Source organism: Rhinopithecus roxellana, chromosome 20, assembly GCF_007565055.1.
Source record: "Rhinopithecus roxellana isolate Shanxi Qingling chromosome 20, ASM756505v1, whole genome shotgun sequence".
In the NCBI taxonomy this organism is placed as follows: domain Eukaryota; kingdom Metazoa; phylum Chordata; class Mammalia; order Primates; family Cercopithecidae; genus Rhinopithecus; species Rhinopithecus roxellana.
The window spans coordinates 31039233-31060921 of record NC_044568.1 but is presented as its reverse complement, the minus strand read 5'-3'; the positions used below and the strand labels follow the sequence as shown (position 1 = coordinate 31060921).

The 21689-nt window shown below is 43.2% G+C and overlaps 1 protein-coding gene across 3 annotated transcripts in view; it reads right to left on the bottom strand.

Moving 5' to 3' along the window:
* Positions 1–10753: 10753 nt before the first annotated feature.
* VPS35 (VPS35 retromer complex component) overlaps positions 10754–21689 on the bottom strand; it is a 32413-nt gene continuing 21477 nt past the window's right edge. Inside the window, exons 14-17 of one of the 3 annotated variants that reach the window (XM_010354853.2) lie at positions 16207–16386; positions 15471–15710; positions 14947–15090; positions 10754–13409 (exon numbers count right to left, since the gene is read on the bottom strand). In XM_010354853.2, the coding sequence (XP_010353155.1) occupies positions 13230–13409; positions 14947–15090; positions 15471–15710; positions 16207–16386 (744 nt within the window). In that variant the 3' untranslated portion in view covers positions 10754–13229. The remainder of the gene's footprint in view (positions 13410–14946; positions 15091–15470; positions 15711–16206; positions 16387–21689) is intronic. The other 2 variants (XM_030925665.1, XM_030925666.1) reach the window with 2 other exon arrangements.

Below are 21689 nucleotides of genomic sequence, written 5' to 3'. Positions count from 1 at the left end.
AGCTGGAGTGCACTGGCCAGATCTCAGCTCACTGCAAGCTCCGCCTCCCAGGTTCATGCCATTCTCCTGCCTCAGCCTCCCGAGTAGCTGGGACTACAGGCGCCCGCCACCTCGCCCGGCTAGTTTTTTGTATTTTTTAGTAGAGATGGGGTTTCACCGTGTTAGCCAGGATGGTCTCGATCTCCTGACCTTGTGATCCACCCACCTCGGCCTCCCAAAGTGCTGGGATTACAGGCTTGAGCCACCGCGCCCGGCCCCTTCAGGGTCTCTTGTAAGGCAGGCATGGTGGTGACAAAATCTCTAAGCATTTGCTTATCTGTAAAGGATTTTATTTCTCCTTCACTTATGAAGCTTAGTTTGGCTGGATATGAAATTCTGGGTTTAAAATTCTTTTCTTTAAGAATGTTGAATATTGGCCCCCACTCTCTTCTGGCTTGTAGAGTTTCTGCCGAGAGATCTGCTGTTAGTCTGATGGGCTTCCCTTTGTGGGTAACCCGATCTTTCTCTCTGGCTGCCCTTAAGATTTTTTCCTTCATTTCTACTTTGGTGAATCTGGCAATTATGTGTCTCGGAGTTGCTCTTCTCGAGGAGTATCTTTGTGGCATTCTCTGTATTTCCTGAATTTGAATGTTGGCCTGCCCTACTAGGTTGGGGAAGTTCTCCTGGATGATATCCTGGAGAGTGTTTTCTAACTTGGTTCCATTTTCCCCCTCACTTTCAGGCACCCCAATCAGATGTAGATTTAGTCTTTTTACAAAATCCCATACTTCTTGCGGGCTTTGTTCATTTCTTTTTCTTCTTTTTTCTTACATTTCTCTTCTCGTTTCATTTCATTCATTTGATCCTCAATGGCTGATACTCTTTCTTCCAGTTGATCGAGTCGGTTACTGAAGCTTGTGCATTTGTCACGTATTTCTCATGTCATGGTTTTCATCTCTGTCAGTTTGTTTATGGCCTTCTCTGTATAAATTATTCTAGTTATCAATTCTTCCACTCTTTTTTCAAGATTTTTAGTTTCTTTGCACTGGGTACATAATTCCTCCTTTAGCTCTGAGAAGTTTGATGGACTGAAGCCTTCTTCTCTCATCTCGTCAAAGTCATTCTCCGTCCAGCTTTGATCCGTTGCTGGCAATGAGCTGCGTTCCTCAGTTGAAAATGCAGAAATCACCTGCATTCTGTGTCGCTCGTGCTGGGAGCTGGAGACTGGAGCTGTTCCTATTCGGCCATCTTGCTCCGCCCCAGAATTGTTTCTTAAGTACAAACATTGTCTAAAGTGGCACTTTCTCTTTCCAGCAGCTCAGAGAACCCATTGTGGGTGCTGTCTCCTGAGATCCTGACTTGATTAGGTTTCCTTTGCTTGAATTCAAGGTTTTGTGTACATTGTGGGCACACACAATGAAACTGCCTAAAGACCAGAATTAAGTGCTCAGCAGTCACCCATGTGGAGAGATGGATGTTCTGACCCAGTAATATCCACATGGAAGGGTTTTGCAGCATGGCAGCCCAGTTGGGGGGAAACTTCCATTGCCCAAATTCAGAGGGCCTTTTATTTCCCTCAGTTACCTCTAACTTTTTCAGAACTTTTTCTACAAACAAAAGATACAGGAGGGAAAAAAGTCAAGAATTTTATTTCATGCTTCTGCTTTTACAGATATTTTTATACCCAGGAACAGTGGCAATTAATGTTTGAGGGCTTATTTTAAGATAGACACTGTTCTAAGATTCAGGACAACATGATGGTCTAGTCAAAATACTGTCCCATTTTACACACAAAGAACCTGAAGCTGGGTGTGGTGGCTCTTGCCTGTAATCCCAGCACTTTGGGAGGCTGAGGTGGGAGGATCACTTGAGGCCAGGAGTTCAAGACCAGCCTGGGCAACATAGTGAGACCCCAGGTGTGGTGGTGCACACTCATGGTTCCATCTACATGGAGGCTGAGGCTGAAGGATCACTTTAGCCCAGCAGGTTGAGGCTGCAGTGAGCCATATTCACCCCACTGAACTCTAGCTTGGGCAACACAGGGAGACCCTGTCTCAAAAAAAAAAAAAAAAAAAAAAGAGATAAAAGAAACTGAGGCACACAGAGGCTAAGTTGCCTGGAACAAATAGCTATCCAGTGATAGTGAGCATTTGAATCCAAGCCACTTGACTCCAGACAGAGCCTCTGCTCTTAGCCACTGTGATTGAGTGACACTTACAGGAACAGTAGTGGGGACTGAATTGGCTTAGAGCAGGGGTCCCCAATCCCTGGGCCACAGATCGATACCAGTCCCTGGCCTGTTAGGAACTGGGCTGCAGAGCAGGAGGTGAGCAGTAAGTGAGCAAGTGAAGCTTCATTTGTATCTGTAGCTGCTCCCCATCAACTGCATTACCCACTGTCAGATCCCCAGCAGCACCAGATTCTCATAGGAGCAGGAACCCTATTGTGAATTGTGCATGCGAGGCATCTAGGTTGCACACTCCTTATGAGAATCTAATGCCTGATGACCTGTCACATTCTCTCATCACGCCCAGATGGGACTGTCTAGTTTCAGGAAAACAAGCTCAGGGCTCCCATTGATTCTACATTATGGTGAGTTGTATAATTATTTCATTATATATTGCAAGGTAATAATCATAGAAATGAAGTGCATAATAAATGTAACACACTTGAATCGTCCTGAAACCATCTCCCTCAGGCCCTGTGTGGTTTCTTCCATGAAACCGATCCCTGGTGTCAAAAATGTTGGGAACCACTAGTCTAGAGTAAAAATATTGAATGAGCATATAGTTACCGGATGTTCTTAAACGTTGGAAGAGGAAGTACAATGCAACACCGTGCACACGCGGGTGCTAGATGGATGAATGTGTAAATGTTATGGAGGATGCTGAAAATGATGAATGCTTTCCTGCAAGAAGGAATACCGCTAACATCCAAAGGGGCCAACCTTGAGCCACTGCCTCCCAGGGAAGAAAGCACTTTGTGTGTCGCAAAGAGGCTATCTGGAGGACTTAGGCAATAGGTATAGCTGAGGAAGAGTTGGCTGATATGGAAATAGAACCCCCACCCCCAAATGCTGCCATATTAACACTCACTATTTGGCCACATGGTTGTCACCTTGCTGTGCCACCCTGAGGGGTAAAGTGACCTCAATGTCCCCTCTTGCCAGCCCCTGCTGCTTCCCTGCAGGGGACTTACAGGGTGCAGAAGGCATGACCAGATGCCATCTTCAAGATGGCAATGGTGTGGGTGATAGTGTGCCTCCTCTACGGGCCTGCCATCATCAGTTGGGACTACGTAGCCAAAAGAAGCATCCTGCCCTGAGGGGAAGAATGGGACAACTGGTGCTTCCTGATGACAGCCTCCAGCATTGAATCCTTCACCCTCTCATCAGCATCACTTACTTCAACTTCAGCATCCATGTAAGATTCAGAAACGCACCTCCCTGAAGAATGACAACAGAGATGAACTTCAGGGGAGAAAAAAGAAACACATGTCACATTTTTTCTTAAACCAGGAAAGAGGAGGAGCAGAGGAGAAGAGACCAGAGCTCCTCTCCCAGGCACCGGGGCTTTCCTTGGATTTCCTGAGACTCAAGATTTCTCACCTCTGCAGGTGGACCTCAGAATCCAACGCAGCAGAACAGCTACAGGGCAGCAAGAACGCCTGCAATGGCAGCAGGCAGCCAGGCCTCCCCAGCACAGTGTCTCCCGGGACAAGCGAGTGTCCACGTCAATGGACATCATGGTGTGTGCATTTGTTCTGTGCTGGGCTCCTACACTGCTCGTGATCATCCAAGCTGCCTGCCATGGGTCACACGTCCAGCACTTTCTCTATGAGACATGCTGGCTCCATTGGCTGAATTCGGCTATCAGCCCTCTTCCATACCCATTCTTCCACAAGTTTCAGAAAAGCATTCCATCAAACCGCTGTGTCCTGGAAAGGCCAAGCAAGATCCACCCATCCCCATATGCACATGTGACAGAAACTACTCTTGTACTGTTAACGGTGGAGGCTGTCCAGGTTCTTGGCATCTTGAACAAAGAACTGGACAAAACCCACAAACAAAGCAAGGAAGGAATGAAGCGATTTACTGAAAACAAAAGTACACTCCACAGTGTGGGAGTGGGCCTGAGCATAGGGGCTCAAAGGCCCTATTACAGAGTTTTCGTGAGTTTCAATATCCTTTACTTGGGGTACACCTTATGTAAATGAAGTGGACGAAGTAAAGTTACAAAGTCATTTATGGAGGACAGCCTATGGATGCCATAGCTGAAGTGGGAATTGGCCTTATGTTCCCTGCCTCCATACCCTATTTTCCTGCCTCAGTACCAGATCACCTAAACCCTCATAAAGGAAAATTTTAAAAATCTCAGAACCCTCAAACTCCCTATGCCAAAGGGAAAGTTAAACCTCAGGCTGAATCGTTCCCCACAGTCTTCCAAATGAACAGCTGTTACCAACATTACATATCAGCCAGATCCCTAGGGAAAGGTCGAAGGCCTCAGGCATCTCCAGATGCTCCCACAGATCATTCTTAAGTAAATTTGTAATCACCCAATGGGTTTACCTTGCCCGCTGTCTAGACAGAGCTGGTTTATCAAGACAGAGGAATTGCAGTGGAGAAAGAGCAATTCACACAGAGCCGGCTCTGTGGGAGACTGGAGTTTTTTTGTTTGTTTTTTGTTTTGTTTTGTTTTGAGATGAGTTTCACTCTTGTTGCCCAGGTTGGAGTGCAGTGGCACAATCTCAGGTCACTGAAACCTCTGCCTCCAAGTTCAAGCGATTCTCCTGCCTCAGCCTCCTGAGTAACTGGGATTACAGGCGCCTGCCACCATACCCGGCTAATTTTTTGTACTTTTAGTAGAGACGGGGTTTCGCACTATTGGCCAGGCTGGTCTCGAACTCCTGACCTCAGGCATCCACCCGCCTTGGCCTCCCAAAGTGCTGGGATTACAGGCATGAGTTACTGCACCCAGCCTGGAGTTTTATTATTACTCAAATCAGTCTCCCTGAGCATTTGGGGATCAGAGTTTTTAAAGATAATTTGAGAGGTAGGGGCTTGGAAAGTGGGGAGTGCTGATCGGTCAGGTTGGAGATGGAATCACAGGGTTCGGTTGAAGTGAGGTTTTCTTGCTGTCTTCTGTTCCTGGGTGGGATGGCAGAACTGGGTGAGCCAGATTACGGGTCTGGGTGGTGCCTGCTGATCCACCCAGTGCAGGGTCCACAAAATATCTCAAGCACTGATCTTAGGTTTGACAATAGTGATGTTATCCCCAGGATCAATTTGGGGAGGTTCAGACTCTTGGAGTCAGAGGTTGCATGACTCCTAAACTGCAATGTCTAATCTTGTAGCTAATTTGTCAGTCCTGCAAAAGCAGACTGGTCCCCAGGCAAGAAGGGGGTCTTTCCGGGAAACGGCTGTTACCAATTTTGTTTCAGAGTCAAACCATGAACTGAATTCCTTGCCAAAGTTAGTTTGGCCTATGCCCAGGGATGAACAAGGACAGCTTATAGTATAGGTTAGAAGCAAGATGGAGTCAGTTAGGTCTGATCTCTTCCACTGTCATAATTTCCTTAATTATAATTTTTGGAAAGGTGGTTGCAAATTCTTTCCTGGCCTCGCATGTAAACAAGGACATGTCAATCGTAACTTCAGTTCTGCAATCCAAGCCTAGCTCCTAAAACTAAAGTCCGTTGGATTGCACACTGATTGCTAATGTCCATTACGAGTGTATCTCTCCAGCTGCAGAACAAAGATAAGATCAGCCATTCCTCCACCTACCCAGAGACATCTGCGTCACTGATTCTTCCTTTACTTCTCTTTTTCCTTCAAATGCTCACCTTATCTATGTAAAATAATTACTGGACACTAAAGTGTCACAGGACTGTAAGCTTTCGCTTTATTGCCTACCTGCCCTTCTTCCTACATGCTTTCCCTGTCCTTCCTTGAAGGAAATGTATAAATAATAAAACCTCCTGAAAACATCTTTGGAAAAACAGCCACAGATACACCTTGGCTCACGGTTTTCCCAGACACGCCCAAAAGCTTGCTGAATAACCCTCAGTTGATTGAGCCCCTGGCCTCAGTCACTCATTTCAGCTGTCACCCGCTATGGTCCCTGGAGGAAAGGGTCACAAACACTTCCCTAGGCTCTGCCACCCACTTCACTTTAGTCTTTGCCACAAGGAAACATGGAACCCATATAAGAAACAGGTTCCTACAAGCTCCTTTAAAAGGTGGTATACGGAATTACCCTCCAGGGCTTTGTACTCAGAGTAGTCAACAGCATGGAGTTTACGGGCGCGGTGGCTCAAGCCTGTAATCCCAGCACTTTGGGAGGCCGAGACGGGCGGATCACGAGGTCAGGAGATCGAGACCATCCTAGCTAACACGGTGAAACCCCGTCTCTACTAAAAATACAAAAACTAGCCGGGCGAGGTGGCGGGCGCCTGTAGTCCCGGGAGGCGGAGCTTGCAGTGAGCTGAGATCTGGCCACTGCACTCCAGTCCAGGCGACAGAGCGAGACTCCGCCTCAAAAAAAAAAAGAAAAAAAAAGAAATGCGGGATCTCTGACCCCACTACGGACTTGAATTCTAGAATCTGCATTTTAACAAGATTCCCAGGTGATCTGTATGTTTAATAAAGTTTAAAAAGCAGTGGGGCCGGGCAGGGTGGCTCACACCTGTAATCCCTGCACTTCAGGAGCCCGAGGTGGGTGGATTGTTTGAGGCCAGTTTTGAGACCAGCCTGGGCAATATAGCAAGCCCCCCGCAAACCCACACCCCTAAAAAGGAAAAGAAAAAGAAGCATTGGCCCCAGGGATCCGTAGGAAGATAAAATGGCTGAGAAAAATCATTTTGTACTACCCCATCTCCTGTGGAGACATCCTATTAAGGGCTTAACATCACTGCAGCTCAAGTTTATGTTATTTTACCAAATTTCCACACAATATACTAATCAATCCATTTTATTCCTTGATAAGGCTCACTGTTTAAATATATTCAACCCTTTTGTTCATACTATTTTGGGGTTTTTGTTTTTGATTTTTTTTTTTTTTTTTTTTGAGACAGAGTCTTGCTCTGTTGCCCAGGCTGGAATGCAGTGGGGAGATCTCAGCTCACTGCAACCTCCGCCTCCTAGGCTCAAGCAATTCTTGTGCCTCAGCCTCTGGAGTAGCTGGGATTCAGGTGTGTGCCACCACATTCAGCTAATTTTTTTGTATTTTTAGTAGAGATGGGGTTTCACCATGTTGACCAGGCTGGTCTCAAAGTCCTGGTTTCAAGTTGATCCGCCTGCCTCAGTCTCCCAAAGTGCTGGGATTACAGGTGTGAGCCACCACGCCTGGCCTGTTTGTACTGTCAATGGAAAAAAAACCTGTAAAATATTTTTTAAAGGTTTATTCTGAGCCAGTGTGAGTGACCATGACCTGGGAAACACAGTCTCAAGAGGCCCTGAGAAAGTGCGCCTGGAGCAGTTGTTACAGTTTTTCTTGTTTTTTTGTTTTGGGACAGGGTCTCAGTCTGTAGCTCAGGCTGGAGTGCAGTGACGCGACCACTGCTCACTGCAGCCTCAACTTCCCAGGCTCAGGTGATCCTCCAATCTCAGCCTCTCAAGTAGCTGGGACTGTAGGTGTGCACCACCATGACCGGCTAGCTTTTGTATTTTTGTAGAGATGCAGTTTCACCATGTTGCCCTGGCTGATCTTGAACTCCTGGGCTCAAGCGATCCGCCCACCTTGGCCTCCCAAAGTGCTGGTATTATAGGCATAAGCCACCATGCCTAGCCCACAGTTTGGTTTTATATGTTTTAGGGAGGCAGGAATTGCTGATAAAATCATATCAATACATGGAAGATATACATTAGTTTGGTCTGAAAAGGCGGGACATTTCAGAGCTGCGGATTACAAGTCATAGGTGGGTTTTAGGGATGCTTTAGTTGGTAGTTGGTTGAAAGAGTTAAGCTTCGTCTAAAGACTTGAAGTCAGTAGAAAGGAATGCTTAAGTTCTGATAAGGTGGGAGGTGGTCTGCTGTCAGTCATGCGATGCCTTTTGAGAGTCAGGTTGGAAGGTAAGCCGCTTTATTCTGAGTTAATAAAAAACCCATTTAAATGAGGATTTCATGGTTTGTAAGGTATGACTTAACCCCTACCTTACAATGGACTTAGGCCTTGTTTATAATTTAGTATCTTCCTGCCAGTGTTTTGTCAGTCTTATATTGTTTTCTTTCCTTTCCTCCAAATTCAAACAAATGTCAGTAATGATTCTTTTTTTTTTTTTTTTTTTTTTTTTTTTTTTGGGGGGGGGGAGTCTTCTCTGTTACCCAGGCTGGAGTACAGTGGCACAATCTCAGCTGAAATGATTGTCCTGCCTCAGCCTCCCAAGTTCTAATGATTGTCCTGTCTCAGCCTCATGAGCAGCTGGGATTACAGGCATGGGCCACCACGCCTGGCTAATTTTTGTATTTTTAGTAGACAGGGTTTCACCATGTTGGCCAGCCTGGTCTTGATCTCCTGGCCTCAACTGATCCACTTGCCTCGGCCTCCCAAAGTGCTGGGATTACAGGCGTGAGCCACCGTGCCCAGCCAGTGATCTGTCTTTTAACCTTAATACTGGTCAGTTGTGCCTAAACTCCAAAAGCAAGGCGGTGCAATGGGGCAAGTCCAACCTTCCTTCTCATCATGGCCGAGAACTTGGTTTTTCAGGTTTCACTGGGGTCTCCTTGGCCAAAAGGTAGTCCATTCAGTCAGCTGGGGGGCTTAGGGTTTTATCTTTAATTTACAGTACTAGTATATGAAAGTATTCCATCACCTTTGTGTATATAAAAGACAAGGCTTGAAAAAACAATGATAGAACCTGATTTCTAAAAATATTACCAGGCGGATTTTACATTTTACTGTTTTTCTTACCCTCCCTCTTTTACTTTTTTCTTTCTCCCTTCCTGTCAGTGTGCATAGATTTTACATTTTACATTTGCAAAACCATACCAGAAGATACAGTATCCAATGCAACGTCTCTGGGTAGGTGGAGGAATGGCTGATCTCCTCTTGTCTTTGCTCTGCACATGGGAAGGTAAGCTTGTAATGAATATTATCGATCAGTGTGCAATTCAATGGACTTTTGTTTTGGGAACTAGACTTGGACTACAGACCTGAAGTTACAATTGGCTCGTCCTTGTTTATGGGAGGTCAGCAAAGCATTTGAAACCACCTTTGCAAAAATTGTAACTGAGGAAATTATGACAGTGAAAGAGATCAGACCCAACTGACTCCATCTTGCTTCTAACCTTTAAACTGTCCTTGTTCATTCCTGGGCATAGGTTGAACTAACCTTGGGAAGTAATTTATAGTTTGACTCTGAAACACAATTGATAATAGCCCTTTCCCAACAGTTATGAGGCGTCCAAAGGTTTCCTTGTGTTTCTATTTCACTAAGTGAAAATGGATTTAAGTCACAGCCTGAGATTTTACTTATTGGAAAACACTACTGACGCAAGGCTGAACACAGCAATGAGTGTGTTCTGGCTGGGCAAGGTGGCTCGTGCCTGTAATTCCAGCACTTTGGGAGGCTGAGCCGGGTGGATCATAAGGTCAGAAGTTCGAGACCAGCCTGGCCAACATGGTGAAATCCTCGTCTCTACTAAAAATACAAAAATCAGCCAGGCATGGTGGTGCACGCCTGTAATCCCAGCTACTCAGGAGGCTGAGGCAGGAGGATCGCTTGAACCAGGAGGTGGAGGCTGCAGTGAGCCAGGATCATGCCACTGCCCTCCTGCTTGGGTGAGTGCAAGACTCCGTCTCAAAAAAATAAAATATACAGTCCATCTCCAAAGATTTTGGAAGCATGGACCATTTTGTTGGACAATGCAGGGTGCCCTATGGGAGTAATCAGCAATACAAGACCATCCCAAATGAACTGTTTTGCATTACTACAAGCCAGGAAACATTTGTCTTTAATCAAACCTAAGGCAAGTCCCTACTCTTGGGAATTCAAGTGTGCGGCAAATGTGTAGATACTGGCACCTGAATCAGTGTCTGTTGTCCATACCCACAGCATCTCCATAGGACCAACCCCAGCAAACAGGAAGGTCTCCCGCACAGATTTCTCTACCTTTCATTTACAATATGCAGTCTAGATTCCCATTGTCAAACACAATTCTGTTGGGAAATCCTTTCTGCTTGAGCTTATTACCTTGAGGTCTCTGAATGAGAGAGCAAATGTAACAGGTCTCTCTGGAACCTAGACTTTGTGTTTAAATCCCCTCAGTGCCTGTGGTGGTGCATTTATTCCTTGAGGTCTGTCACATTTCTCAATGTCTCTGAGAGTTGCACATGAACTGTACACTACAAGTCATCATCATTCTCCTAGGTGCTCTGATGCCTGATCAACTCAAACGCCTCTCTCTGAGCTGTGTGTATCAGCAAGGGCTGTTAATGGACAGGGTGTTTTCGCAGTTCATTAACCTGATGACCACCAATCTCAGGCTTGAGGATGAGTCAGGCACATGGATTTCTAGGCAAAGAAGGGATCATCCAGACTCTAAGAATCACTAGTTTCCTGCATGGAGACAGGAATGGGAGAGCAGGAAAGTCTAACACAGCAGGCATCTCTCATCCAGTCACAGCATCATCCTAGATGTGTCCTCCTGAGCTATTCCTAGCCCTGGTTCAGCATTTCCATCCACCTGTGAGGGATTCCCCACCACACCCCATTTAAGGACAGGTACTTTTTTTGTAAGATACAATAAAAATTACTAAAAAAGGAGAACAGGGAATAGCAGACACACAAAACACAAAGCCAAATGTTTATTACATCCGATAGACATAAAATTACTCTGTCAAATTGCTATAAAAGGTTTTAAATGCCAAGTCAATTTTTAAATACCTATTTCACTACAGACAGCCAAGAGTACAACTTGCTTCAGTCCATGGGTCTATCTGAGTAGCCTGGAACTGCAGGCCAAAACACTGGCCTCAGAAGGCTAAATAGGCTATTGGACTTGACGTTGCATGAGAATTCACACAACCCTCTGCAGAACTTGCCCATCTCCAATCCCTTAAAGCTCTTCTTCACTGCTCTCCTGGGTACACCCTTACCATCTTCTGTAACTACGGGTCTGTCTTCACAGCAGACTAACATTCTTGAAGCTAGGGACTATGATCTTCTTCACCTTTAGACTCAGTGCCTAACTATATCTGGTACTCAGTTTTTGTTCAACAACAAAAAAATCTGTAAGTTAAGGATACCAGCAGCGCTTTGCTTTCACTTTTGTTTACTTTTTTTGTTGGTTTATTATTTTTAAAATTGGGTTTACCTCAACCCAGAAAATAAGAGATAATTTATACACTGTACTGACATTATTTTACCTGTAAACCAGCCTCTCCAAATCAGTTCAAATTCAAGTATTCTCATGTCTTTTCTACTATTCCAGCTGTATTTCACAAAACATGTAAATCATATGGATATGTCAAGCCATAATCAGGTTTATACAGGGTAAACTAACACCTGCAAATAACAGAAAGGGTTTGCTGGACTATGACATACCACAGAATGGCTTAAGATTTGATACATTTTAGTGGTACTAATTTTATAACTTTGGGAAACATCTGTTCACGTAAACCCCAGCAAGGGCTAGTCATCAAGTGCTAGCAATGGGAGGGCAAATGGTGAGGGGTTAAGTGATGTAGTCATTTGAAAATGTCTATAAATTCTCCCTTCAAGAGGTGGAGCTTAATTCTCTTTACCCTTGAATATAGGCTAGACTTAGTGACTCCCCACTAACAGAATAAGGCAAAACTGAGAGTGTCACTTCCACAGGGAGGCCATTGAAAGGCACTGTGGTTTCCTTCTTGCTTTCATACTCAGGGGAAAGCCAGCCACCGTGCTGTGAGGACACTCTATGGAAGGGCCCTCAAGGAGAGGAACTGGGGCCCCCGCCCTCAAGGAGAGGAACTGGGGCCTCTGCCTAACAGCCAGGTCAGTGAGCAGAGAAGACAGCCCCAGTTAAAGTGTCAGATGACTGCAGCCCCAACCAGTATCTTGCTTGCAACCTTATACTCTTTGCCTTATACTCTTCGCCAGAACCACCAGCTAAGCTGCTCCCAAATTCCTGATCCAGAGACCTGTGAGATAAATATTTGCTGTTTTAAGACACTAAGTTTTGGGATGGTTTATTATATAGTAGGTAACTAGTATCGCTGGTGAGCCTTTGGGGGGTTTATGTGAATTCACCATGCCTTGGGAAAAGCAGGGTAAAGTTGAGGAAAGAAAAGGGGTATAAATGACTAAAAGAGTAGACGCTGCCTTGTTCAACAAGTGCTTAAAACTACAGTTAAGTGAGCTCTGTGAATATATGAGAATGACTATTAAACTCTATAGCCATTCTATTAGTTCTTTTTATCAATTAAAGATAGTATGAAAGGGGAAAAAAAGCTCCAAAATTGTTAATAGCAACTTTATTGTTTCATTGGTGCAAAAAAAAAAAAAAAAAAATCATAATTGTGATGCATTTCCTGCTAAATTTACAATGAAGGTGATACATAAATTATATAGATCACAAATTTTCTTTTATACTATTTAAAACCGAATTATATTGATAAATATGTCCAGAGGACAACACAGGTTCTTAATGGATGGCTGAGTCCAAATATGCAAAATATAACTTCTCGTTTTGACCATGGTGCTTTAAAATTCTCAAACATGCATTAATATATTCTAGTTTTAGGGAAAATCTTACACATGGCCTTATCTTGCAATTTAGGGAAAAGCCCAAGCTGAATTTCACATACAGTATTCCTTTCTTCTAAATTAATCTCAAATTGGACTAAAGAACAAAAGAGACAGACACTTTTGGGTTAGTACTCCCCAGTAATGAAGAAAATACACAATCAACAATGAAACAAACAAACAAACAAACAAACAAACAAAAAGGAGAGCTTCATTAGTAGCCAAGATAAGTGCTTGTGGGTTTTTTTTTTTTTTTTTTTTTTTTACAGATCACAGGAATTTTAAATAGCAGATCAGTCATGCTACTTGGGGTGATCAGATAGACTTGAACACTTACCAAGTGAATAATTTTATTAAGGTCCTGAAGGTGAGTGTCCGGAGGTGCTGGGTAAAACACATCACAGGTAAGAAACGGGAAACCTACCTCAGCATTTCTGAAAGGCACAATCTATGGAAGGAAAACCTAGCATAATAAAACCCTCACTGGATGTACATGGAAAGGAGTATGGTGAGCTGTTTCCTTTTTAAAGGATGAGACCTTCATAAATTGGCCCCTCGGATTCTGGTGATTCCCGCCGCAAGCGCAAATGCTCCAGTGTGTTATGAAAATGTTTGTTAATCTGCTCTGTTTCTTCACTGGATTCAAGATTCGGGAGGTCTTCTCGAATCTTTTGGATAAGCTGGTTTAAAACCTGAATTGTCACCTACAAAAGAATATGTACAAATTCATGATCAAGCACATACCACAAAAAATGAAAGACAATTTATTTTATTTTTTTGAGATGGAATCTCACTCTGTTGCCCAGGCTGGAGTGCAGTGGCGAGATCTCGGCTCACTGCAACCTCCGCCTCCCGGGTTCAAGCGATTCTCCTGCCTCAGCCTCCCCAGTAGCTGGGATTACAGGCATGCACCACCACGCCCAGCTAAACACAATTTAATAAAATTGCTTTGAGGAGCTTCTGCTACTCTCATCAATTACCTAAGTAATTATGAAAAAAGAAAGATGGGGATACAATTCCTAGTTTGAACATCTACTGACTATCAAAAAAACCCAAACAACCCTTTAAAACAAGCAAAATTGGCCCCAGTGCTGTGGCTCATCCCTGTACTCCCAGCACTTTGGGAGGCTGTGGGGGGCAGATCACTTGAAGTCAGAAGTTTTAAGACCAGCCAGGTCAACATGGTGAAACCCCATCTCTACTAAAAATACAAATATTAGCTGGGTGTGGTGCTAGGCACCTATAATACCAGCTACTCAGGAGGCGGAGGCATGAGAATTGCTTGAACCCAGGAGGCAGAGGTTGCAAAGAGCTGAGATTGCGCCACTGCACTCCAGCCTGGGTGACAGAGCAAGAGTCTGTGAAAAAAAGAAAAAAAAAGGAAAATTTTATTTAACTTACAAATCTTGACCAAAACTGTATTGCTAAAAGGATACTGCATTTAGGAATTATCTTTTTTTTTTTTTTTTTCTTTGAGACAGAGTCTTGCTCTGTCGCCCAGGCTGGAGTGCAGTGGCATGATCTCGGCTCACTGCAAGCTCCACCTCCTGGGTTCATACCATTCTCCTGCCTCAGCCTCCCGAGTAGCTGGGACCACAGGCACCCGCCACCACGCCCAGCTAATTTTTTGTATTTTTAGTAGAGACAGGGTTTCACCATGTTAGCCAGGATGGTCTCCATCTCCTGACCTCGTGATCTGCCCACCTCAGCCTCCCAGAGTGCTGGGATTACAGGCGTAAGCCACTGTGCCCGGCCTTTTTTTTTTTTTTTGCGACAGAGTTTTGCTCTTGTTGCCCAGGCTGGAGTGCAATGGCACAATTGTGGCTCACTGCAGCCTCCACCTTCTGGGTTCAAGCGATTCTCCTGCTTTAGCCTCCCAAATAGCTGGGATTACAGGCACCTGCTACCACGCCCAGCTAATTTTTGTATTTTTAGTAGAGATGAGGTTTCACCATGTTGGCCAGGCTGGTTTCGAACTCCTGACCTCAGGTGATCAGCTTGCCTTGGTCTCCCAAAGTGCTGGGATTACAGGCGTGAGCCACTGTGCCCGGCCTAGGAATTGTCTTAAACTAGAACATTATGACAAATTAGCCTATTACTTGACATCTGTAAATTATTTTATATTTTTCAAATGAAAAGTGATTAAAGTATCAGAATGATAAACTTTTGTACATACCAAATTTCCTAAGAGTAGGAAGGGAAAATGTTAGTTTATTATCAACACTTTACTAATTCACTTACCGCATCATTTTCCTTTTCATAAAAATAGATATATCTGTTCAGAATTTCTATAAAAAGCTGCACTTGTAGAGAGGGGTCCATGCACTGATTTGCTATTTTTAGAGCTTTCTTTAGGCACTCCATTACCCTCTTGCCTCCGTGAAGCTAAAATAAAAGGGCAGGGGGACAGTGAAGAGATAAACAAAACGTCCCGTTTTCATACAAAGAAACACAACACTATCGTGCTCTTTCGTGTTCTAAAGGGACACAACAAATTTAAATCCTTTTCATTCTCCTCCTTCTTCTTTTGAAGTATACAGCTGTATTTTTTTAAAAACAGGTAGTGGTTTCAACTTGCTATGTTACAATATCCTCAAAGCAGAGGCTTCATTACAGGATGAGACTCTCTTTTTTAACAAAACAAAGCAATTCTCTTCATCAGATTTCCAAGCACCCCAAATGTTTCACCTCCAGAACACAAGGCCATGGCAACCGATCCCTGTTATCGATCCTGTCTGCTATCATGCAGTCAGGAATGACCTTACCTCCTCCCCATTTTTGTCCGTGTTTCTGCCAGACCAGAAGAGATGTGCACAGGTGCTCACAGCTCGGCCCTGATCGGGTTTCTTCAGAAGTTTGGATGCAGCAAGGGCACACTGAGTCCTCAGAGGTTCGTGATTCTCTTCACTGAAGCACTTCATCCTTTCAAAAGTGCCAATGATCAAGGTGATGGCAGCTAACTGTGCTTTGGAATCGCTGATTTCATCTTCATACAGAGAAAAGGCCTAGTGAACACAAAGCAGAAAGGACTTTCAAGAACCAACCATCCTCTAGTTGAGCATTTTCCAAAGTACTTCTCACCGAACCTCCATCCTGTGAGACTTCTGCAGCCTTCAAATCAGAATATGCTGCACCCTCTCGAGAGCCACAGGACACAGCTGAGATGGTAAAAATGCTAAAAAGTTGCAATAAAGAAACTTCTTTCAACTTTGTTTAACCAGGGTTCCCAAACTGAATTTTGGGAATGGAATGCATTTCCCAAATTTCATGTTCCATGGAACACTTTTACCATGACCCACTTGGAAATCTTAGATTTCATCAGCAAATGATCAATACCAGTCAATTATGACAATGATATTAAGAGGTTCCATGATGGTGGGAAGGTGGTAGTTACATATTCAGTAAAAGAAGAGTAAATTCATGTCATTACCACCATGCCTGCAAACAAGCAACTGAACTCAGCAGAGCTGACGTGACAACACAGAAAGAACAGATTATCACCTGGGACATGAATTCATATGCGACTGTTTCATGATTTTCAAAACCAATTTCCCCAGCAGCTAGTGCTCCTTGAAGAAAAAGTCTTAAGGGCAATTCTGCCAGCTCTGCTTTGATCAAAGCACTGATAGTCTGGTGGGCAAATGAAAAAATCTTCTGGCATTTCTTTTCCCATTTGTCATCCTAAAACAAGAAAAAACATTTTAAGTTACCTTAAGTTCAAAATTAACTTGTTCCATGATTCCATTTTATTTAAAACTTTTAATAGAACAAAATAGTGAACACGCTAAGTTGAGCGCACAGTTTTCCTGTCATTTTCCTTCTCTGCTTCAGTTATAGGGCACACAAGTTAATCAAGCAGGATGTCTTCTCAAAACATCATTTGAAGTTAAACTGCCTTTGCAATGTTAACGTATTTGATATTTGTTTTTTCTTTATGAGACAGTTTTGCTCTTGTTGCCCAGGCTGGAGTGCAGTGGCGCAATCTTAGCTCACTACAACCTCTGTCTCCTGGGTTCAAGTGATTCTCCTGCCTCAGCCTCCAGAGTAGCTGGGATTACAGTGCCTGCCACCACGCCCAGCTAATTTTATATTTTTAGTAGAGGCGGGGTTTCACCAAGGTGGCCAGGTTGGTAACTCCTGACCTCAAGTGATCCGCCCACCTCAGCCTCCCAAAGGGCTAGGATCACATGCATGAGTCACCGCACCCCATCTGTTTTTTCTTTCCTTTTTTTTTTTAAGCTCTGCTACCCAGGCTGGAGTGCAGTGGTGTGATCACAGCTCACTGCAGCCTTCAACCGATGGTCCCACCTCAGATTCCCGAATAGCTAGGACTACAGGCTCGTATCACCACACCAGGCTAATTTTTATTTTTTTTGTAGATACAGGGTCTTATTCTGTTGCCCAGGCTGATCTTGAACTACTGGCCCCGAGCAAACCTCCCGCCTCAGCCTCCCAAAGTGTTGGAATTACAAGCATGAGCCATTACACCTGGCTGATATTTGTTTTTTCTGATTCGTAAGTAACATTCCCAAATTGGAGAAAATTAGAAAAATACACAAAATCATCCACACATCATCCCTAAATCTACCATCCAGGGATGATCACTGGTAAAATTCTGATGCTAAATGTCTTCCTTTCTTTCTACGTAAATGTAACTGGAATTTTTGTGTGTGGTTTTCTTTTTTCTCTTTGGCACAATCTCAGCTCACTGCCACCGCTGCCTCCTGGGTTCAAGCCATTATTCTGCCTCAGCCTTCTGAGTAGCTGGGATTACAAGCGTGCCACCACACCCCTGCTAATTTTTATATTTTTAGTAGAGAAGGGGTTTCACCTTATTGGCCAGGCTAGTCTTGAACTGCTGACCTCAAGTGATCCACCCACCTCGGCCTCCCAAAGTGCTAGGATTACTGGCCTGAACTACCGCATCTAGGCCTTATTTTCTTACTTGAGAGTTAAACAAAATTGATTCAAGTAATTTGTATCTAATTTTTCTTTTTTTTTTTTTTTTTTTGAGATGAAGTTTCACTCTTGCTTCCCAGGCTGGAGTGAAATGGCACGATCTCGGCTCACCACAACCTCCGCCTCCCAGGTTCAAGTGATTCTCCTGCCTCAGCCTACCAAATAGCTGGGATTACAGGCATGTGCCACCACACCCAGCTAATTCTGTATTTTTAGTAGAGACGGGGTTTCTCCATGTTGGTCAGGCTCATCTCAAACTCCCGACCTCAGGTGATCTGCCTGCCTCGGCCTCCCAAAGTGCTGGGATTACAGGCGTGAGCCACCGCGCCCAGCTCTAATTTTTCATTCACTTATTTTGTCTTAACAATTTTCCTGATACTAATTTAAAATCATTGTAATGACTAGAAAATATTACAGAGACTGGCTAAGGCATAATTTATTTAACTATTCCCTTTTAGAAATAATCTCTAATATTACAATCAATGTTCTATATACACTAAGCTTTATTGAGACCCTAATTATTCCCTTAGTATAAATTCTTGGAATTCCACTTGGAGTAAAATTATTGGATATTTTAACACCCTACTTACATACTGCCAACTTCCTAGAAGTATTACAGTAATTCACACTGCCAACATTAGATGAGAATGAATTTTCATCACGCCATCGCAATTGCTAAACCTTATTTTTCTTTGTCTTTGCCAATTTGATTTCTTAAAAGATTCACTGTTGTAATTACAAGCAAGGTTAAATATTTTATCATGATTGACTATCCAAATTTCTTCTTGTTAAAGCAATCAGTTCTTTTCATTTTTAAAAGATAGCAACAGGCAGGGCATGGTGGCTCATGCCTGTAATCCCAACACTTTGGGAGGCCAAGGAGTCAGGAGGATCACTTGAGCCCAAGAGTTTCAGACCAGCCTAGGCAACACGGTGAGACTGTTTCTACAAAAAATAAAAAATTAGCCAGTGTGGTGGCACATGCTTGTAGTCCCAGCTACTCAGGAGGCTGAAGTGGGAGGATCACTTGAGCCTAAGAGTTCGAAGCTGCAGTGAGCTGTAATCATACCACTGTATCCCAGTCTGGGTGACAAAGACCTTGACTCCAAAAAAAAAAAAAAGGTGACATTGACAGTCACAGACCTTGGTGCAGTGTATGGCAACACAGTAAGTAATGCTAGTAAATAAGTAAAGACTAGTTACTTTTATTTATTTGCCCTAAATCATTTTGATCCCAGAATTTTTTCATCTTATAACTGAAAGTTTGTATTCTTTGGCAACTAGTGTTCTAGTCTTTGCTTATACAAATTCAACCATTTTTTAGTCTCACTTTGTCGCCCAGGCTGGAGTGCAGTGGCGCGATCTTGGCTTACTGCAACCTCTGCCTCCCGGGTTCAAGTGATTCTCCTGCCTCAGCTTCCCGAGTAGCTGGGATAACAGACATGTACCCTCACGCCTGGCTAATTTTTGTATTTTTACTAGAGACAGGGTTTCACCATGTTGGCCAGGCTGGTCTCAAACTCCTGATCTCAGATGATCCACCCACCTCGGCCTCCCAAAGTGCTAGGATTACAGGTATGAGCCACCACACCCAGCCCTGCCCTAGCCTCTTGAGTAGGTAGGACTATAGGCATGTACCACCACACCTGGCTAATTTTTTAATTTTTTTTTTTTTTTTTAGACGGAGTTTCATTCTTGCCCAGGCTGAAGTGCAATGGTGTGATCTCGGCTCACTGCAACCTCTGCATCCCGGGTTCAAGTAATTCTCCTGCCTCAGTCTCCCGAGTAGCTGAGACTATAGGCATGAGCCACCACGCCCAGCTAATTTTGTATTTTTAGTAGAGGGGGGTTTCTCCGTGTTGGTCAGGCTGGTCTCGAACTCTGACCTTAGGTGAACCGCCTGCCTTGGCCTCCCAAAGTGCTGGGATTATAGGTGTGAGCCACCACAATCGGCCTTTTAATTTTTAATAGAGATTGGGTCTTGCTATGTTACCCAGGTTGGATGAATTCAACTTAAAAAACAATTCTACATATAAGTGAAGTCATGCAATATTTGCCTTTCTGTGTTTGGCTTATTTCACTTAGAATAATTTCCTCCAGATTAATCTCTATTGTCATAAATGGCAAGATTTTCTTCATTTCTATAGCCGAATATTATTCTACTATGTAGAGAATGTATGTACAAATATATATACACACACATACACGTATATACACACACATATATACAAAACACAATTTCTTTACTCATCTATCGATGGACACTAAGTTTGTTTCTGTATCTCAGCCATTGTGAATGCTGCTGCAATAAACGTGGGAGTGCAGATATCTCTTTGAGATACTGATTTCCTTTCCTTTGAATACATAACCAGATGTGGGACTGCAGGGTCACATGGTAGTTCTAGTTTCAGTTTTTTGAGGAACCTCCATACCGTTTTCTATAATGGCTATACTAATTTATATTCCCACTAATAATAAACAGGGTTCCCATTTCTCTACATCCTTGCCAACACTTGATTTTCTGTCCTTTTGGTAACAGTTATTCTGACAGATATGCGGTAATATCTTATAGTGGTTTTGATTTGCATTTTCCTGATAAATGATGTCGAACATCTGTTCATGTATCAGTTGGCCATCTGTATGTCTTCTTTGGAAAAATGTCTATTCAGATCCTTTGCTCATTTTTAAATCAAGTTATTCATTTGCTTGCTATTGAGTTGCATTCCATATATATTTTGGATACTGACCACTTTTCAGATGTATAGTTTGCAAATATTCTCCACCATTCCATTGGCTGTCTCTTCACTCTGCTGATTGTTTCCTTTGTTGTACAGAAGCTTTTTCGTTTAATAGAGTCCCACTTGTTTATTTTTGCTTTAGTTGCCTAGATTTTTGGTTTCACATCCAAAAAATCACTGACCAATGACAAGGAGGTTTTTCCCTATGTTTTCTTCTAGGAGCTTTATGGTTTCAGGTCTTTAATCCATTTTGAGTTCATTATTATATATGGTACAAGATGAGAGTCCAATTCCATTCTTTTGCATGTGGATATCCAACTTTTCCAATACTATTTATTGAAGACACCATCCTTTTCCCCTTTGTGTATTCTTAGTGACCTTATCAAAGATTAGTTTATTGCACATGTATGGGTTTATTTCTAGACTCTCTATTCTGTTCCATTGGTCTATGTGTCTGCTTTTATGCCAGTACCATATTGCCATACTGTCTTAATTACTATAGCTTTTTAATGTAGGGTAGTTGCTATTTTTATTGTTATATTCACAAATTTCTATCCGTAAATGCTGGTAAAGAGTGAATGATAAGCTGGCCTATAAAAATTGGCCAAAAGCTGCTGTTTCATGCTGGTAGGTCTACTTAATACATCCTTTTTTCTCTATTATGAGAAAATCAAGTCCCTACTGAGGCCAGGTGTGGTGGCTCACACCTACAATCCTAGCACTTGGAGAGGCTGAGGCAGGAGGATCACTTGAGGCCACAAGTTTGAGACCAGCTGATCAATATGGCAAGATCCTGTCTCTACTAAAAATACAAAAATCAGCTGAGCATGGTGGTGCACACCTGTAATCCCAGCTACTTAGAAGGCTGACACACAAGAATCACTTGAACCCAGGAGGTGGAGGTTGCAGTGAGCCAAGACTGAGCCACTGCACTCCAGCTGGGGGACAGAATGAGACCCTATCTCAAAACAAACAAACAAACAAAATTAAGTTACTGAGGTTGTTCCTTAACATTAACCTGACTGTCCAACTTTCAGGTACATGAGCTTGAGGTATTTTCTTCAAAATTACACCATGAAGAGTCAAGCCATGCTTCTGGTTTGAGGAAGAAAAAAACTCATAAAAAGTTGCCCACAACTCATGATATTATGCAATTATATGCCTTTAGAGAGAAATGACTGCAATGCTAGACCCTCTCCTTAGGTTTTAAAGCTAACCTGAATTAGAACTTAGGAAAGAGTTTCAGCATAAATTCATACTGCTTTAATCTTGCATTTCTAAGTGCTT